Consider the following 19,825-nt stretch of genomic DNA (forward strand, 5'->3'; position numbering starts at 1 on the left):
ACTTAGTAGGCATCAGCTTCCCTTCACAACTGGATTATATTGGTTTTTCCAGGTTTTTTTGCCTTGATTAACCAAACCAACGAACTAGTTTCGGTTCAATTGGGGATTTTAAATTAAAAAAATAATAAAATTTCAGTTTAGTTGGTTTTTTTAAGTGAAAACTAAACTGAACGAAGATGCTCAATCCTATGTTATACCATGCTTGAAACTGAGAGGAAAGCCATGGCAATCGAATTACAATGCAGTCTTGGGAGAGAGAGCAATAATTTGTTCCGTCCAAAGAACACATTACTACATTTTGCTGCTGTTCTAATGCAAACTTAACAGGCATTTGTTACTTCCAGTGCCCTCAATTCAAACAAAAATTTCACACATTTTCACACCAGCACTGGGAACAAAATGCGAAGGATAAGAAAAACCAGAGGGAAAAAAAAAATAGAAATGAAAATGAATAGGGTATCTTAATGTATGAGATTAGGCCATTGAGGATAGCTAACGATTATAGACCAGCAGCAAGACAAACCGAATTATTCATAAGTACCAATAAAATAAGCATTGCGCAAAAGGGATAGGATGAATCACTCTTAAGCTTGAGGCTTCTCCCATTTGAGGGGCTTGACAACTTCCCAGGTGAAGTCTGGATCATCCCTTCCAAAATGTCCGTATGCAGCTGTCTTCAAGAACCTATTACCCCCCCTCTTGAGATCCAGGTTGATGGTCATCATTCCAGGCCTAAAGTCAAAGTTCTCCTTCACAATCTTAAGGATCTCCTTGTCAGGAATTTTTCCAGTGCCATAGGTGTCCACAAAGACTGACAGAGGCTCAGGTACACCAATAGCATAGGAAACTTGCACAATGCACCTACGAGCAAGACCATTTGCTACGATGCTCTTGGCAGCTTGCCTAACAATGTAAGCACCACTCCTATCCACCTTAGTTGGGTCCTTCCCTGAGAAAGCACCACCACCATGGGCTCCCCAGCCACCATAGGTGTCAATAATGATCTTGCGTCCAGTGAGACCTGCATCACCATGAGGACCACCAATAACAAAACGGCCGGATGGGTTGAGGTGAAAGATAGTTTTCTCATCAAGGTACTTCTCCGGGATAACAGGCTTGATGACATGCTCCTTTAGATCAGCGGCAATTTCATCATTTGTGACAGTCTCGTCATGCTGAGTAGAGATGAGAACAGTGTGGACACGAACAGGGACCATCGCACCATTGTCATTGAAGTACTCAACAGTAACTTGAGTCTTGCCATCAGGTCTTAGCCAAGGGCAGGTTCCATTCTTCCTAACCTCAGTGAGGCGAGCACCAAGCTTGGTGGCAAGAACATGGCTCAAAGGCATATACTCGGGGGTCTCATCAGTGGCATAACCAAACATATGGCCCTGGTCACCAGCACCAATCTCCTCTGGGCGCTTGGTAAAGTGACCGTGGACACCCTGGGCAATATCCGGGCTCTGTTGCTCAATGTTAACCAATACTTTGCACTTGTCAGCATCAAGACCAACGTCGTCAGAAACAAATCCAATGTTACGGCATGTGTCACGAACAATCTTTTCATAGTCTATCTTTCCCTTGGTGGTGATCTCTCCAAAGACCATGACCATGTTAGTCTTTGTACATGTCTCGCAAGCAACCTTGCTGTCTGGGTCCTGCTCAAGGCAGGCATCGAGCACTGCATCAGAGATCTGGTCACATAGTTTGTCAGGGTGGCCCTCATTCACTGACTCAGAGGTGAATAGAAAGGTTTCCATTTTCTTGAGCTGCATGTCACAAAATTCACAACAAAGACCTCTTAATATGGTGACATGTGGCAACTGTGTGCAAACTAAGCTTGCTTAATTAGTGTGGCAAGCAAAATTCCATCAACATGTGAGAATATGGTAAAAAGAATAGTGCCGAAAATATCCTCATGACTGATTTAGATTCTTCAAACTTTTCTAAACAAGTTATAAACGGGCAGAATCAAAGTACAGGAAATGATAAGAATCTCAAAAGTTTATGCTCCTGAATGAGAGCGATTAAAAAAGAACAAAGAACAGTTAGATTCCTTTAGCACTGGAAGAGATAAGCTTCTATAGAATCACTTGTCAAAAAAAAAAGTCGGGAAAAGAATCAAATACCCAATAAAACAACCCCCAATAGTGAAAATTCAGGTATTAACATGCTATGCTATGGTGAAAGTACCAAACGGCAAACAAAAATATTAGCTTCTCATACAGAGTGAGCTCCCAGAGTATCGCAAGCCCCATTATGAATTGAAGGTGTTTTGCACAGTTTATAACAGTTTTTTTTTTCTACCATTGATTATATTAAAAGCAGAGACACCAAACGTGCCTCAGTTACTTGCAGAAGCGCAAAGTTACATTTTTCTTGGTATAATTTATTAGTAATTGCACGATAGAAATGAATAAACACTAGATCTAAGCAAGAGGCACTCTGATACGATTATGATCGCAACCCTACACGGTCCTTTCAAGTAATACAAAACATTCTTGGAATCTGTCGATATATTTTCAGAGAGCTCATCACTAAAAAACTATCAAATTGATAAAAATAATCAGATCTGATGTATTTTAATGAAAATGTAAGCGAAAAACATGACTTTCAGACATGATGTTCTGCACACACTAACAGTCAAAACGAAATCTTCAACGTCACACCCGGCACGGACCAGACTCCAGAGTAAACGCAACAAGTACCCAGATCTGTAACTGTTTGAACCATGTTTACTAAAAAACTTAAGACCAAGAAACTAAAAGACCACTCTTTAAACATTCATTTTTCTAGAGTCTACAAAGAAAAACCCATGAAGAGAGCATGCAATATGATTCAGAGTAAACAGTACTATAAAGTGGAGAATGGCAGGAGATACCTTGGACAGGAGTCGCCGGTACAGATCTAAAGGAAAGCTTAAGAGCTTGTCGGCCTGTGTGAGATTTTCTAATCAGACCCCAAAGAACCACGAAATAAAAATGCTTTGGTTGCTTAGTATTTATAGACCTACCTACTGGTAACCGGATGGGGTGGTTTGGGATTCTCTTAAATCTACGGTGGATTCTGTCAATTGCTTGAGGACAAAACATAGCCGTTGGATGTCAGAATTTGGATTGGTTGGGGTTGGTGGGAGATGGATAAAAATGAGAGAATAATTTCATTTTTCAAGGTGTTTAATAATGTTTTTGGAAGTAATTTTTCTTTGGTACTCTCGGAAATTTTTCTTTTCAAATTTAATATGTTCTTCGGGGTTGATATTAACTTTCTAGCTTATGGATTAATTTTGTTAATATATAATTTAAAAATCCACATAAATAATCCTATAATAACTTTAAAATGAAGTGTAATTATAGATCAAGTAATTCAATATTTATATATTTTTATTTTATTTTATTTTTGTTATTTTTTAATGGGATAATTACAAAAAAAAAAGTTTACAGTCTGATTTAAATTTTATTTTTTTCTATATACTTTTATAAATTATACCTTTCACCTCATAGTTTATATGTTTAATAGTAGTTTATATTTTTAATAATATATTTTACTTGAATTTTTTATTTAATTCGGGATGTAAAGTATAATTTATAAAAATATAGTGAAAAAATAAAATTTAGATGAAACTATGAAGGATTTTTGTAATTATTTTTTTAAAAAATTTTACATTTTAAACAATAATGACTTAAAAAGAAAAGGACGAAAAAACAAAGCAGGTACCATTACTAATACTAATTTGGTTGCTTGAAATAACCGGCATGGCTGGTTACTCACCAACCTCAATCGGTAGCCGGCTCAGTGGCTTGAGTCATGGGCTTGGGTCTCTTTCTGCGGCATGGGAAAAAGTTTTTGGCTCTTCGGATTTAGGTAATTGACAATGATGTGAATGGTTTACCTGGAGTTGGTACCGCAATTTTCAAACTCAAATATCCATTTGAATTGACTTTAATCAATTTATTTGAGTTTTTTTTTTTCAGCCATGTTATTCAATGGACAGTATATAAACTATAAATATTATCAAATTTAATCTAAATTTTTATTTTATTTATATAATATTTATATTTGAGAAAATTGTTAAAAAACTCATGTTCTTTAATACATGAATACTTTACATACCAATTTCTTTTATAATATCCGTGGTTTTAAAATTAATTTCACATTATATATTACAACTCAATCAATATATATATATATATATATATATATATATATATATATATATTATATGCTTGCTATAGTGATGTTTTTTAATATCGAAAGTATCTTTAGAAAAAATCTTCACTGAGCTACCACTATTTTCCTTGTTTTTCTTCTTTCTCTCTCTCTCCAATACAATGAGTAGCCCCTCCTTTCAGAGTTTTGAAACTCGGCCCGGTGGTCCACTCGGTCCAAGACCCAGGTCACGGGTTTTGCCCGGTCACCCGGGTCAACCCTATTTTTTATAAATCAAAACAACATTGTTTTGATAAAAAAAAAAACAAAAAAATAGTCAACGAGTTACAATCGGATTTTTATCGGGTTTTGTCGGATCAACCAACTAGATCAGCCAGGTCACACCAGGTTGTGACTTCCCCTATTTTTTTAAACCCGGTCCCGTTCCAGCCCCGGGCCAGCCGGGCCGGGCTGGATTTCAAAACAATGCCTCCCTCTATAAAGCCCAGTCACTACCACTATCATTAGTTACGTCCTTCTTTGTCAAATGGGCAAGGAAATACATAGCTCTCCATGAGCTTTTGCCTTTTGGAAATTAACTAAATACACATGCTATCACCCTATTCTTTTCTTTCCTCTCTCATTCGTATTGAAAAACAGTGACTATCACCATAGCTTGTTACTTCCTTCTTTGTAAAAATGAACTAGGAAATACATAATTCTCCATGAGCTTTAGCTTTGGAGGAATCAGCTACATTACATCAAACATATATTACTTGAAACCCTTCCTAAATCTTGCTTTAACAAAATTAGATTATTTAACATCTATGAATTTTTACATATACACAATCTTTGGAAAGACAGTTGATACAGACTTAGTGAGGATGAAATTTGGTTTTAAAATGCATGTTGATCAATTTTGCGAGATTGAACATATCTTTCAAACTATATATCAAAATGAGCTAAAATTTTACAGGAAGCTACTAGAGACATGGGAATATATTTTAGTAAATTTTCAGATTAAATGAAGTTTGAGAACATATTATTCCAAAAGGTTAAAGTTACTAGACAAATCTTGTCAAATCTGCCAAACTATACATTGTGTACTGTTTAGGACATATCTAGAGCTATATGTGTAATTGTTCTGCGATTCAAGTTGAGCTAGAAACTAGACATATAAAAAATTTATAACCATATATGGTAGGCCCAGTAATTTATCCAGAAGAAAAAGAACGACGTGTTTGAAGTCAAGACTGAAAATCTGCCAAGAATGTGTGAAAAATAGAGATTCGGGTTACATGAAAAACTTTTAGCATGAAGAATTTGTTTTTTTATGATTTTATTTTATTTATTCAATTAATTTTGGATAATTATTTTTAATTTGGGTTTGTTCTGGCTTATTAGATATTATTTAGGGATTTATTTCATTATTAGACTTATGTTAATTGATTACTAGTTTAGGCTCATTAGCTTGCAACCCAAAAGGGGTCTATTTGGGTTAGTTAGAGTAGATTATATTATTTTTTTTACCTATAAATTTCAGAAGCGATTTGGAGAATAAACGTGGGTTTTTCTTTTGTTTGTTTGTGGCAAAACAAACTTTCTTTACAGGGATAAAGATCATACACTAACTTATTGAGGATTAAATGGCTTTGTGGTGTCATTTGCATACTTAGGATTCTTAGATATAAGGTATCTATGGGTCCAAGTATTTTTCCAATACCTTAGTTTCTTAGGTACAGGGTTCTATCAAACCTGATTTTTAGCTTTCTGGGTTGCTATCTACTTCGTTAGGGGTTGCTTGACCACGTGATCAAGAGGTTCGCATTAGTTGGTGTTAGATCTAGGCTCCAAAAATCAAATTATATCCTTTATTTTCTTTTTAGTAGTTTCGGCTTCATTAGCTTTAGTTGTCTTTGATTTGGTTTTCAATTATTTCGTGTCTAAAACTTAATAGTTTATGTCTAGGGTTTCTTAAAAAAAAAGATGTTATTTTAGTTTGTTGCTATCTTAGAATATATAAGTAGTATAAAGAGTAAAAAAAAGCGTCCAAAAGTCACTTTTGTCGAATCTACCACAATACATAAATAAGGGAAAATTTGGACCAAATGAATTCAAAAAATTCTCAAATTGTATATACTTGTTTTAAGAGTCCTAATCACACCCCATATAAAATCTAATCTCATTTGCTATAGTAACCAAGGTCGGGATTAAAACTTGTTGTAATAGGTCAGATTCGTATCAAAAGGGAATTTAAGGTCAAATAAATTCATAATATTCTCAAATTTTATACATTTGGTTTTAAGGTTCTAATAGAATCCCATATAAAACTTGATGTCATTTGAAGTTTGTTTTCTATAGGAACTAAATTCAAGATTGGAACTTATCGTAATAAGTCTAATTCGTGTCAGTAATTCAAACTTGTTTTGTTGCTGTTATTTTTCAATTATGACAGTATAATAAAATCATAATTGATATATTTAGGTCTCATTTAAAAATTTTTTATATAACCTTTTCATCTTTTTTTCTTTCGCGTCTTCAAAACCATCTATTTTTCGTACAAATTCGCTTATTACTCGTGAAATTATAATTGTAGTTTCATCTTTGCTTGTTTTCATATTTTTCTTGATTCTTGAGTGACATACACATATTTGGATATGCTATTAAGGTTGATATATTTGGTTTTGATTTTAGTTCCGTAAGAGTTGAAGAAAGGTGAGAAACGAGGAAAAGGGTGTGGCGAGCATATTTGAGTGAAACGCGAGGGAAGTGTAAACATGTGAGGAAGTGGATAAGGAATATATATTTCTTTTTAACTAACCAATTTTCAGATTCAAAGATTTTAAAGGCAAGTAATAACATGGCACCATAGAGATGAGACAATGAAATTATAATTTAATTATGTATTATGAATCAGCATGTGGATTAGATGGCTAATGAATTTGGAGATAGATTGGATAGGTTGGAGCGGCAACGTGTTAATGATCATAATAGGGTTCAAATTAGGCTTGAACAAAGAAAATTTAACACTAATGTGGATGCATTTGTGGTTGATAATACGAACATAAGTGATATTGGTTTTGAAAATGTGTCCACGAGACATGGGGAATATTTTGGACAGCAATGGAATTATCAGTTTATAGGGGGAATATATGGTAATAATTTTGGCCAAAGGGGTAATTATAGGTGCTGGGCCATAATGTTGAGTTAGGTAGGGATTTCGGTATAATTAAGCTGAAAATACCAACTTTTCAGGGGAAGAACGATCCAAAAGTTTATTTAGAATGTGAGAAGAAGGTGGAGTGTATTTTTTTGTGTCATAATTATTCGGAGCCCAAGAAAGTCAAGTTTGTTGTGATTGTTTTTGTTGACTATGTCATTGTGTGGCGGGATCAGTTAGTGACAAACCACAAGAAGAATTATGAGAGGCAAGTTGATTCTTGGGATAAGATGAAATCTTATATGAAAAGAATATTTGTGTCTAGTCACTATTATAGAGAATTGTATCAAATATTACAAAGTTTGAGTCAATGTACAAAGAATGTGATGAGTACTTCAAGGAGATGAAACTTATTATGATTTGAACTTATGTTGAGGAGGATAGACTAGATTCATAAATGACATTAATCATGATATAGCTCATATTATGGAGTTGCATCATTATATAGAGTTGGAGGAGATTGTGCAATATGGCCGTAAAGATGGAGAAACAACTTAAACAAAAGGGTGTCATTCAACAAAGCCAACCATTAGGCCATTTGAAACCTTGGAAGCCTAATTGGAAGGTTAATATTGAGGGTGGTCCATCACAATAGAATGAGAAGGCCAAGGCTAAATACCCTAAAGAGAAGAAAAACATCTTGGATGTTATTGAAGGTAATAATGTTACTCCTACTTCTTATAATCATGACTTTAAATGCTTTCGCTATTTAGATTTTGGCCATGTTGCTTCATAATGTCTAAACAAAAAAATCATGGTTATGAAAATGAATGATGAGGTTGAGATCGTTGAGGAGGATAAAGAGGAGAAGATGCAACCATTGAAGGATATTGATGATGTTTGTGTTGATTATCCGGTTAAGGGAGAGACATTTATAGTAAGGAGAAAACTGAATATGCATGTTAAGGTGGATGATTTGGAAGGTCAGAACGAGAATATATTCCATACGAGATGTCATATTTATAATAAGGTATGTAACTTAATTATAAATGGTGGTGGTTGCACCAATGTAGCTAGTATTGAATTAGTGAAAAGGTTGAACTTGTGCTCTATCATACATCACATACCTTATAAATTATGGTGGTTGAATAATGGTGGTGAATTGAAAGTGAATAAGTAGGTTTTTGGTTGCTTTTCTATTAGTAAATATTGTGATGATGTGTTATGTGATGTTGTACCAATACAAATTAGTCACTTGTTGCTTGGTAAACCATAGTAGTATGATAGGAGAGTTATGCATGATGGATTGACAAATAGGTATTCATTTGAGATTAATGGAAAACCTATAACTCTTGTATCTTTGACATCTAATCAAATATATAAGAAGCAACTAAAATTAAAGAAGAAGAAGAAGATGGTTGAAAAGGAGAGCATGTATATTAGGGGGACCTTCTTTACTAACAAGGTTTGTCTTTGTTTTGATGATGTTATTCTTCTGGCTAGTACTGATTTGTTAGCCTTAGAAGATGTTTTTTCATGATACATATTTAAGGCCAAATCTTTTTAAAGAAAGGGAAGATGATACAAACCAAGTAAGGTCTGAATTTGACCTTAAAATGTTTGCTAACCAATTTTGTGAGATTTAACATATCTCTTAAACTGTACATAAGAAAAAGCTGAAATTTTATAGGAAAATAGTAGACACATAAGAATATATTTTGGTAAATTTTCAGATTAAATGAAGTTCAGGAATATATTATTTCAGATGGTCAAATTTACTAGACAGAGTTTATCAAATCTGCCAAACTAGATCTTTGTGCACTGTTTGAGACATATCTAGAGCTACAAATATAATTGTTTTGCGATTCAAGTTGGACTGGAAAGTAGACATCTCAAACTTTCCAACCATATATGGTAGGCCTGGTAATTCATCTAGAAGAGAGAGAACGACGTGTTTGAAATCATGACTAAAAATCTATCAAGAATGTGTGGAAATTGGAGATTCGAGCTACATGGAAGAATTTTAGCATGAATACTTTGTTTTTATTATTCTATTTTATTTATTTATTTATTTTTGAATAATTATTTTTAATTTAGGTTTGTTCAGCCCTATTAGACATTGTTTAGGGGTTTATTTTATTATTGGACTTATATTAGTTGATTATTAGTTTAAATTCATTAGCTTGCAACCCAAAAAGGGTCGATTAGGGTTTGTTAGAAAAGACTATATTATGTTTTTTTACCTGTAAATTTCAGCAACAAGTTGGAGAATAAACATGAGTTTTCCTTTTGTTTGTTTATGACAAAACACCATTTCTTTGCAAGGATAACGATCATATACTAACTTATCAATTATTAACTAGCTTTGTGGTGTCATTCGCATACTTAGGGTTCTTAGATACAAGGTTATCTTGGGATCCAAGTTTCTTTTACAATACTTTTGGTTCTTAGGTACAGGGTTACCTCTAGGTCAAGGTTCTCTGAAACCTGATTTTCAGTTTTTCGGTTTGTTATCTACTTCATTGGGGGTTGCTTGACTCAAAACGTTTGCATCACGGGTTTTTAGCACTTAATGATAAAGTTTAGAATCTCTACTTGATGGGAGAAAATTTAGCCACTCTTGTGGCTAGAACTTGTTGAAACTCTAGTTTTTTACCATTGAAGTTCACATTTGGAGTGTCTAGTTTGGGAATGCACTTCATAAAGAGAGAGAATCATTTATAGAGTTGGAGGATGAGTGATATCGTACCTACTTGCTTGCATGCTAGTATACCTTATTCTTTTAAAGAACTAGAATCACCTATATGCACTAACTCGTTAAGAGAATGGAAGAGTGGAAAGCTATTTTTGTAAATAACATCATTTAGCACTCTCATATAATAGGTAATTTGTTGGAGATTTGGAGGAGATCATGTTCCTATAGTGAGAAGATCAATTACTCTCTTGTGTCCTGGATATTTTTATATCTTCAGTCACGGAAAGAAGTTTTAAGTGATGTGTAAAATAAAAATAAACTAGCTTTTGTTTAATTTCTTACAGATGGTGTCATTAATGAAGTCGTAAAAACTTCAGGTTTATATAGGCTTTTCCACAGTTGCCTTAGACTGAAGTGTCTAGGCTTGAAAGTGAGCTTTATCTTTAGACTTTCCATACTAAACAAGCCCCTTATTAAAACACTTTATTTTTCAATGCTTAATTTAGTAAACCATATAAGGGAAATAATTTATAAGAATGAGAAGGAGAATGAATAGATTAAGGAATGTATATGTGATTGTTGTTTATGGTCTATGATCTTGTGAATGAAATTGTGGTTTACTTGGTAACTATAGGTATTTAAATGCCCCGATCACATGACCTTATCTCGTGGAGAATATAGTAATGATGGAGAAAAATTATTTTTCCTTGTGGGTGACAAAAAAAAATGGTTTTTATGACTCATTATGCTATTGGTGAAAAGGTTGATATCCGTGAGTGATTTCCCAGAAAGGTCGGTGTCCTATGAGAAGATAGATTGCCTGGAGATAACCACTAGCAAAAGAGGTAGGCATGGATATAGATTGGGAGAGATAGCCAACAACAAGAAAAATAATATTGCACTGACAAGTTGTACGTAAGTATAGGAGAGTGTGACATTGTACTAATTGTTTTAGAGGTAGTAACTATACCTTGCGGTGTATGTCAATCATTGGATTTCTTAAGAATTTACATGGGATTGGATTCAATCTCATAATGGTTAAGATGAGGCCAAACTTACTATTAAAGGACCTTAAAAAAATAAAAAAACAAGTCTCTTTGTGATTTAGACCTAGCCAAAATAGCATGTCATTCCTTACCATTTGGGCATGTCCACCCACCAAGAATGTCATTCTTTACTGTTTGGCATGCCCGAATAATGCAAGTTGTTTTTATTTTTAAATTACCATGCAAGAAGTGTCACTTTGCTAGCTAGATAAAATAATAAACTATAGAAAAAAAAAATTAAAGTTTAAGGAGTTGAACGAATAATGACAAGAAAAGATAAAGTGTGGAGTTAAAATAATAAACTGATAAATTTAAATGAATGATGTTCCACTAGATACATGAATATTAAGATTCAATTCATTTTAAATCTAAAGTGGTTAGTTAGTAGTGTATATTTCTTACTTGGCCACCATTTTTCAATATATTATGAGAAGAAAATTATCAGGAATTCGTAAGTTCTAACATGGACAACTTGAATGAAATTAGGTCAAAAAGAGAATTTTATTATACAAAAACTGAAAAAAAAAACCCAAGCCATGACAGAAAAAGGAAAAAAGAAATTATTTAACTTGAATAAACATCAAGTGACCATTACGAGACAAAATAACTAAATAACATTTAAAATTATTTACCTAAATTTCTCGCCTTCCCTGAAGATCTATCACAGAAGATTAAAGATTAAAACCCTTAATCTTCAACCCCTTTAACCTAAAACCTAACACACCCTTAAACTTCACGAGGCCATGTTCAAGATTGAAGAAGCCTTTCAAAATAAGTTAAAGGTTATTTAAACCAAGAGACTGAATTGGTAGGGGTTGGTAAGCGTCAACAACTTCAATCTCTGAAGGTCGAAATCAGAAACGTGAGCTCCTTCTTCAAGTTTGATTGGATGTCAAGGAGTTTGGTCACCCACCAAATAGCTTTCCGATGGTATTTCAAAGCCAAAAAGAAGAAGAAGAGAGGAAGAGCCTAAGCCAGTTGGAATTAAGCCGCCGAATGGGACTTGAGCCTGTGAAACGAGGTGGCCACAACTAGGCCAAGTGGTGAGGAGAGGAAGTGGGGCAGTTGGGATTTGACAGGAGCTATGCTAGGTGCGGTTCCCACCCAGACAAGGCTGCACACGGAATTCCCAAAAGGTTGGGCTTACCGGCACGTGCCTCTCTTATAAGTTGGTGGGCTGACTTGTCAGGTGACACCGACCCTTGAATTTAAAAGACATGTAAAACACGGTTAGGATTCACGGAGGTTGGTGGGAAGGGGAAAAGAATAATAATAATAAACAAAGCAGTAGAAGAGACTAATTAATCAAAGAGTGGAGGAAAAAAAATATAATAAAAGAAGATTTTATGACAATGCAATCGCATTGATTAGTTGTGATGTAGTGTGTACATTAACTCATTAGTCAATCCATAAATGTCATTAAAAATGATAATTTAATATGGATTTGGTAAGTTTAGTATTGATATTATTGAATTTCATCTTTTATATATATATATATATATATATATATATATATATATATATATATGATGTGTACATTATTATTTTATATTTAATAATAAATAGTTGTAATTTATAAATACTTGTAATTCAATAAATATAATATCAACATATAATTTATTTATTTTTATCTAAGATATAGTAAAATATTACCTTATATAATTTAAATTTTTATGTATGAAGTGGCACAACAGAGTCGATTTAAAGGTGAATGATAGCATTGAACAAAATTATAAATGATATTTTTTAAAATATTTAAAATATTTATTTTGTACTTGAAATATTTTATTAAGTGAGGATAATTTTTATTTTATAAAATATAATTAATAAATATAATTTATTTTTAGAGTTTTTGTTAAGTGATAGTCTTGTAATTTAAGTGGTCTTGAGCGTAAACCAGTTTTGTATCACAATCAATTACTATTATTTTAAACCTTTAATTGATGGACCCATTATATACCCATATGTTGTACTAGGGACAAAGTGTCTACCTACTCCTTTATGTGGTTTATATATTAATATAATATCCCAAGCAAATTGAATTATATTTTAAGCTTGATATATTAACTAGTTGATTATATCTCTAAAGTGGTATCCTGGTCAATGACTAGCAAGAAATCTCAAAATTTCAGATTTTTTATAGACCATGTATTGATAATAGACGGATAAATCACTTTCTAACTTTATATATATCACAAAATTTTCTAAATTACTAATCAAAGTGAAAATAATCCTAATTTCCGGTATAATTTAATGCAAAAAATTTCATCTGACTCTCATACATGATTGTCCCCTTTCAAAAAAATTACTATTATTTATTTACTTCACATATTTATGTTTCATTGTTAATTCTTTCATTAACATATTTTATATTTAGAATTTACTTCTAGTATCCAAGATCCTTACTACTTTATATCATAAATAATCATTTCAATTCTTCAAAATTTCCCATTTATTTATTCAAAATTTCCATAAAAATTAAATTCTCTTAAAAAAATTATCTCAGGGTTTACATTCTCCCCATCTTTATAAAAATTCCATCCTTAAAATTTGAATTTGAATTTTCATATCTATTTTAAAAAACAATTTAAAATATTTTCTCCTCATCTTTAATTCTCCTTTCCAAGCTTTATCTTCAACTTAAGAACTCCTCTATAATATTTTTATAATAAGAATTCTTTTATTCCTCATTTCTTTTTCACTTCGATCTAGTATCTTAATTAAATTTACTTTCATGGTCAAATCTTTCTTAATCTCTAAAAGAACTTATGGTAGTACTTGAAAAGGGTTTATCTTAGCCTTTCGTAGCAATGAAATATGAAATACATTATGGATTATGGCCAGATATAAGGGTAAGGTCGCTTATATGCTACCAATCCAATTCTCTTCATCACTTCAAAGGGCTCGATGTACCTTGGTGTCAACCTCCTTTTCATATTAAACTGCAATATATGTTTCCAAATAGCAACTATCAAATACATTTTATCTTTTACATTAAATTCACGAGGTTTTTTTTTTTGACATATGTATAACTCTTTTGTTTGTTCTAAGCCGCCTTCATTCTATCTCTTATGATTTTCATCTTTTCCAAGATAATTTGTACCCACTTTGGTCTAATTATCTTTATACCACCAACTTTCACCCAACAAACTGGGGTTCACTATTTCCTTCCAAAGAAAGCCTCGTTAGAGTCATTCTTATTATAGCATGATAACTATTATTATAAATGAATTCAACAAGTGGTAGATGGTCCTTCTAGTTACCCTTAAATTCCAATATACATGTTATTAACAAATCCTCTAAATTCTGGATTGTTCTTTCTTACTGTCCATATGTCTGAGGGTGAAAAGCAATACTCAATTTTAACTTTGTTCCTAGTGCACGCTAGAAACTTGATCATAAGCAAGATGTAAACTTAAGATCTTAATCAGAAGCTATTGATATCAGCACCCCATGTAACCTTACTACTTCGTTCACATACATCTAGATAGTTTATCAACTGAGTCTGACATCTTCATATGAAAGAATAAGGCAAACTTAGTTAATTAGTCTATAATAACCTATATTGCATTATTACCCCTCTTTCTTTTAAGTAATCCAAATACAAAATCCATGGTGATATCCTCATATTTCCACTCAGGTATTAGAAGTAGTTGTAATTACCCAACAAGTTTATGATGCTCTATTTTCACTTGTTGACATATCATGCACTTAACCATATATTCTACAATTTCTATTTTCATATTTGGTCACCTATAAAACTCTTTCAAATCACAATACATCTTAGTACCATAAGGATGCACTGCAAGTTTGGATTCATGGGCCTCGCTCAAAACTTTATTCTTCATGATCTTATCATCAAGCAAGTACACTTGTTTTTCTATTCCCACCATTTCATCCTCTAGAATCCAATAGGGAGTTTCAATTCCTAATTTTATCTTATTCACTATTTTTCCCACCTCAACATCTTTTAATTAAGCTTCCAACACCTTATCTCTGAGCATTAATCATAATTTTGCTAGTAAATGTCGAAGAAGGCTGGACTCACAGCCCATACAGCTGGGCTGGGTCTAACCCATCTTCATATATAAAAAAGAAAATTGTTGGGCCTTCACTCAACCCAACCCATCCGAATAGGCTTACGCCTCGGGCCTAACCAACCCAGCCCCTAGGCTTGCGCCTCGGGCCCAACCCATTTTCTCTATTTTCCAAACACAACTTACTTTCTTTCCCTCATCATTTAATTTGTTTTTATTTTAATGTTAAGCCAAACAAACCTAATAAAAGTCCAAAAAAATTCTAAAAAAAATTGCAATGACCATTTTGAAATTATTTGTAGGTTCCTTGCATGTTTTTATTTTAATGTAAGATATGGACCCGGCATTAAAAATTCATTATTTTTCTCAATGATTTTGAAAAAATTTAAAACAAAATCCAAAAACAGTTCCTATTATTTTAGAAAATAAAAATTATGTCTTTTCTTAAGAATTTCATTTAATATTGGATTATAGACATACACTGTAAAATACAGACCTGATATTAAAATACATGATTTCTCTCTGAAATTTCAAAAACCCAAAAAAAAATCAAGAATTCCCTTATTTCAAATAACATTAAAAAATATGTTTTGTTTTTGTGCATATGGCCAAATCCTAAATTTTTTTCATGCATATTTTCTAAAAAAAACATAATCATATTTTTATTATATTTTAAATGAATATTGTAATAAATTTATAATTATCCATTAGGGTTTGATCAAAACATAAAAAATTCCACAACAATTAATTTATTATTCATAGTGTTAGGATTTAGCTATAAACTTCAATATTTGGGGGTATAAAATTACATTGTAAAGTATACCCTCATGTATTAAAAATATAAGAGTAGAAAATAAACGTGATGCTCAAATTTGGGTTTAGAATGGTTAGGATTTAACTAGATAAGATAGATACTTTTTCACGAAAAGAAATCTACCTTGAACCTTCTGTCATAATCCAATTCTAGGTTATTCCCCAAAATTCACTTTTAAAAAAAATAAAAAAATAAAATAAAATGAAGGTTGACAATATGGAGAAAGCAAATCAAGGTGGACTATAAAAATATGAAAAAATCAAGCTAACATTTTTTTAGGAAATTCAAAATCTAATTGTACCATATTATACCTAAAAATAGAGAAATATAAATTGAAGGTCAAATTAAATTATTATTGGATGAATTTGCATAAAAATTAAGTCTAAGGACATAATTAAATTTTTAATAGGCCAATTTGATTTAATCATGGAAAAAATTAAATTTTAATTATGTTTGAGAATTAATTTGGGTCTAATTAATGAATTTAATTAAGTGCAAGGACTTAATTATACTTTAAATGCGTCAAATTAATTTTATCAGAGGCTTAATTGGTGAAAAATTAAGTTTGGGAGCCCATTTTGAGCTCAATAGAGAATATTAAAATTTTAAGAGACCAAATTTAATTTTTACCAAGTTAATTGATTGAAATTAGGAGGTAAATTACATGAAAATTAGAGTTCAGGGATCATTTAGGAGTCAAATTAAAGAAATTTACAGACAAAGACCATTTTGTAAAACGCGGCAGACTATGGGACTTAATTGGACAAAAACCTAGGGTAAAATTGAAGAATTTAAAGTTTAATGGTCAATTAGGAGTTAAATTGCATAAATTCAAAACCGGAACCATATTGAAAAACACGCATAAATACGGGGTTCCAATGGAAGTTTCGAAAGGGGTTAATTGCATAAATCAAAAGTTTATGTTTAATTAGGGGTTCAATTGAACAACATTGAAAGTTGAAAGACTAAATTGACATATGATATACAATCCCTAATTCTAAACCCAAAACAGTGCCGTTTTGCGTAAAAAAATAGATAACCAGACGACACGTCATCTGGTTCCTGTTCATTGTCTTCCCCGTTTTACCTGAAAGAAACGGTCTGGGTGCTTACTTTTCAAGTGCATTTAATGCTTCATTTTTCCATCAAATCTAACAAAACTTGCATGCAAATGATCACCTGTAATTTCTCTACAACCCCATGGGAACAATTCAGGTTGAATGATAACACGACAACCCCAACATCGACCTAAAGAGGCCAATTCATGCAACCTTTTCCTGCACATTTGACAACTCACGATGCACACTTTAAGCCAACGATTGGGATCCTTCCAATTAAATCAAATGTTGGAAAGTTTCCCCTATGTAGATAAAATTACCCTCTTCGATCCCCTATAAATAGGGATGGATTTCATGCTCTGAAGGGGGAGAAAATTTGGTCCAAAATCAGCCAAAAAACCAATTGTTTTTCGGTTTCTTCACATTTCATCTCTCTTTCTCTCCCCACCACGTCTTCAGCCGTTGAAGACCCCACATAAGCTTTTCTCTTCCACCAACAAACGACGATGAAGCCTCCCTATAAACCCACTCACCAGTGATAAAGGCAGCCACCGTGAAGTTTTTCCTCTCCCCTCTGTAGATTTTCTTCTTCTCTTCCTTCCGCTACCACCGACTGCCACCAACTCCCCCACCATTACTCGCAGTGATGACACCTGAACTATCTTCTTAACCTCTTGATCACGGTCGTGACCACTGCCCCCGGTAGTCTTCTCCTCTGCCCATCTCCAACTTCTGCAACCATTTGGTTGTGTGCAGAACATGAACAATAATTGTTCACGTTTTGCAAAATAATTAACTTTGAATGTGGGCCAGACCTGATTCAATAGAGCCCATATGGATGGGTCGGGTTCGATCCACCCCAAAAAGACAAGAAAAAATATATTGGGTCGAGATCGGCCCAACCATTTTGGGTCAATATCGGCCCACTTTTCCTTGGGCTGAGCTCGACGTATTTATCTGGGCCGGCCCAGCCCACATGTTTTAATAATATTTAATTAATATAATATTATATTATATTATATAAAAAAATTCCAAAAATCCTTTGAAAAAAATTATGATTTTCTCGCATATTTTTCCAACAATTTTGCATAATATCGGTTTTGTATACTTATACTGTAAGATACAAATCAAGTATTTAAAAACTCGATTTCCTCCGAAACTTTTCTAAAACAATTCAAAAAATTAAAAAAAAAATCTCAAAACTTTTAAATTAATTTCTCTTTTCAAAAACAAAAAAATATTTTTTTTCATGCATACAGCCAAAATCCTAAAATCTTCCTAGCTTATTTCCTTAAAAAGACAAAAAATTGCATTTTTCTCATGTTTTGAAAATAAAAAAAATATAGATATCATAACCAGTTTATGATCATCCATTAGGATTTAGCTAAAATATTAAAAACCTTTTTCCAACCTTTTTTTAAGGTCCAGTTGTAGACTTTAATATTTGTGAGGTGTAAAATTAAACGATAAAGTACACCTTCAAGTATTAAATATACGAGACATAAAATAAACGCGATGCTAAATTTTGACTTTAGAATGGTTAGAATTTAACCCGATAAAGTAGAGACTCTCTCATGGAGAGAGATCTACCTTGAACCATAAATGAGACTAACGGATAGAAACTTGACCTATAAAAATAATTAAACAACAATGTAGCTTACTTTAGGTAGGGTGCACTGAGGGTGACGCGTCTTCTCCTTCACAACTAGTTCCTTACTCAGACTCTTGCAGACCATAGGTTTCTAGTGACCATAATACCAAGTGGCGACTCCTGAACATTAATTATAATTTTATGATTAAATCCAAAACCCTTTCCAACATACCACACCTCACACATGAGGCACAATAATAGCCTCCGTCGTCATCGACGACGTCACGACACCCGCGACACCTTCGATGAGACCAACAAATATAAATATATCTTAAATTAATAATCAATCAATGATGTAGATTACCATAAGTAAGGTGCAATGGAAGTGATGTGTCTTTTCCTTGCACAACCAATCCCCTTACCCAGATTCCTGTAAACCATTAGGTTTTCTAGTGACCATAATACTAAGTGGTGATGCTTGGACTCTATAATCATAATTTTATGATTAAAATCAAAACCCCTTCAATTCTAAAAGACAGCTCCGCCATTTGATGTCGTGCACGTCACGACAAGATGATGACTCCACTAGGGACTTGGCAGGTCGATTCGAGCATTATTTGTTTGAATGTTTGTTGTCTTGTTTATTATTATTTTTTGTCTATGTAATTTAATTTTAGCATGCATTTTTTAACGTATTGCTCATGCATTTTTTTTACATACTTCTCATGCATAAATACATCTCGTATAGATTAATGCTTTTATACATTTTAATTTTAGAATGAACCAATTCTAGGTTAGGTGGGGAGTAACAGTCTACTTCATGACTTTCAATCAGGGTTCAGATTCATGAAACATTTAACTATAAGTTGAGTGTTTACTCGAAAATTGCAGTCACACCATGCCCCAATCATTCCTTGTGAACCCCCATATTATCTTCATAAAAGGTGGTCACTAGGCAGATCATAGATCTTTTTTAAACCAGGTAGTAAGCCTACCTTTCATATAATGGCTTATAACCTGTCCTTAGAATATGAACTCCCTGATAATTCATTTTTGCATCAACCCAGACTTGATCGATAATCATGAACTCTACAGGATTTTCTAAGCTAAGACCATGAATTTTTATGAATATTGTAAAAAATCTGAAATGATGTAACTAACTAAGGGGAATCGTCCAAAGATCAAGGTCGAGAAATTATATATAAAAACCATTTTGTCTTTTTTTGAATGAAAGAGACTTTGGACCCACCTTTTTATTTTGTACTCTCCAAT

At 32.8% G+C, this 19,825-nt stretch overlaps 1 protein-coding gene across 1 annotated transcript; it reads right to left on the reverse strand.

Annotated features, from left to right (window-relative positions):
• Nucleotides 1-209: 209 nt before the first annotated feature.
• Nucleotides 210-3,028, reverse strand: LOC133690725 (S-adenosylmethionine synthase 1). Its single transcript, XM_062110990.1, has 2 exons — nt 2,885-3,028; nt 210-1,772 (listed from the first exon to the last, which is right to left on the reverse strand). The coding sequence occupies exon 2, from the start codon at nt 1,761-1,763 to the stop codon at nt 585-587; it is 1,179 nt and encodes a 392-aa protein (XP_061966974.1). The 5' UTR covers nt 1,764-1,772; nt 2,885-3,028; the 3' UTR covers nt 210-584.
• Between the last annotated feature and the right edge of the window lie 16,797 nt (nt 3,029-19,825).

The sequence above is a fragment of the Populus nigra genome, chromosome 4 (assembly GCF_951802175.1).
Source record: "Populus nigra chromosome 4, ddPopNigr1.1, whole genome shotgun sequence".
NCBI classification, from domain to species: Eukaryota; Viridiplantae; Streptophyta; class Magnoliopsida; order Malpighiales; family Salicaceae; genus Populus; species Populus nigra.

Excerpts from the sequence above, each read along its gene's own strand:
- LOC133690725 (XM_062110990.1), bottom strand. The coding sequence starts at position 1,763 with ATGGAAACCTTTCTATTCACCTCTGAGTCAGTGAATGAGGGCCACCCT.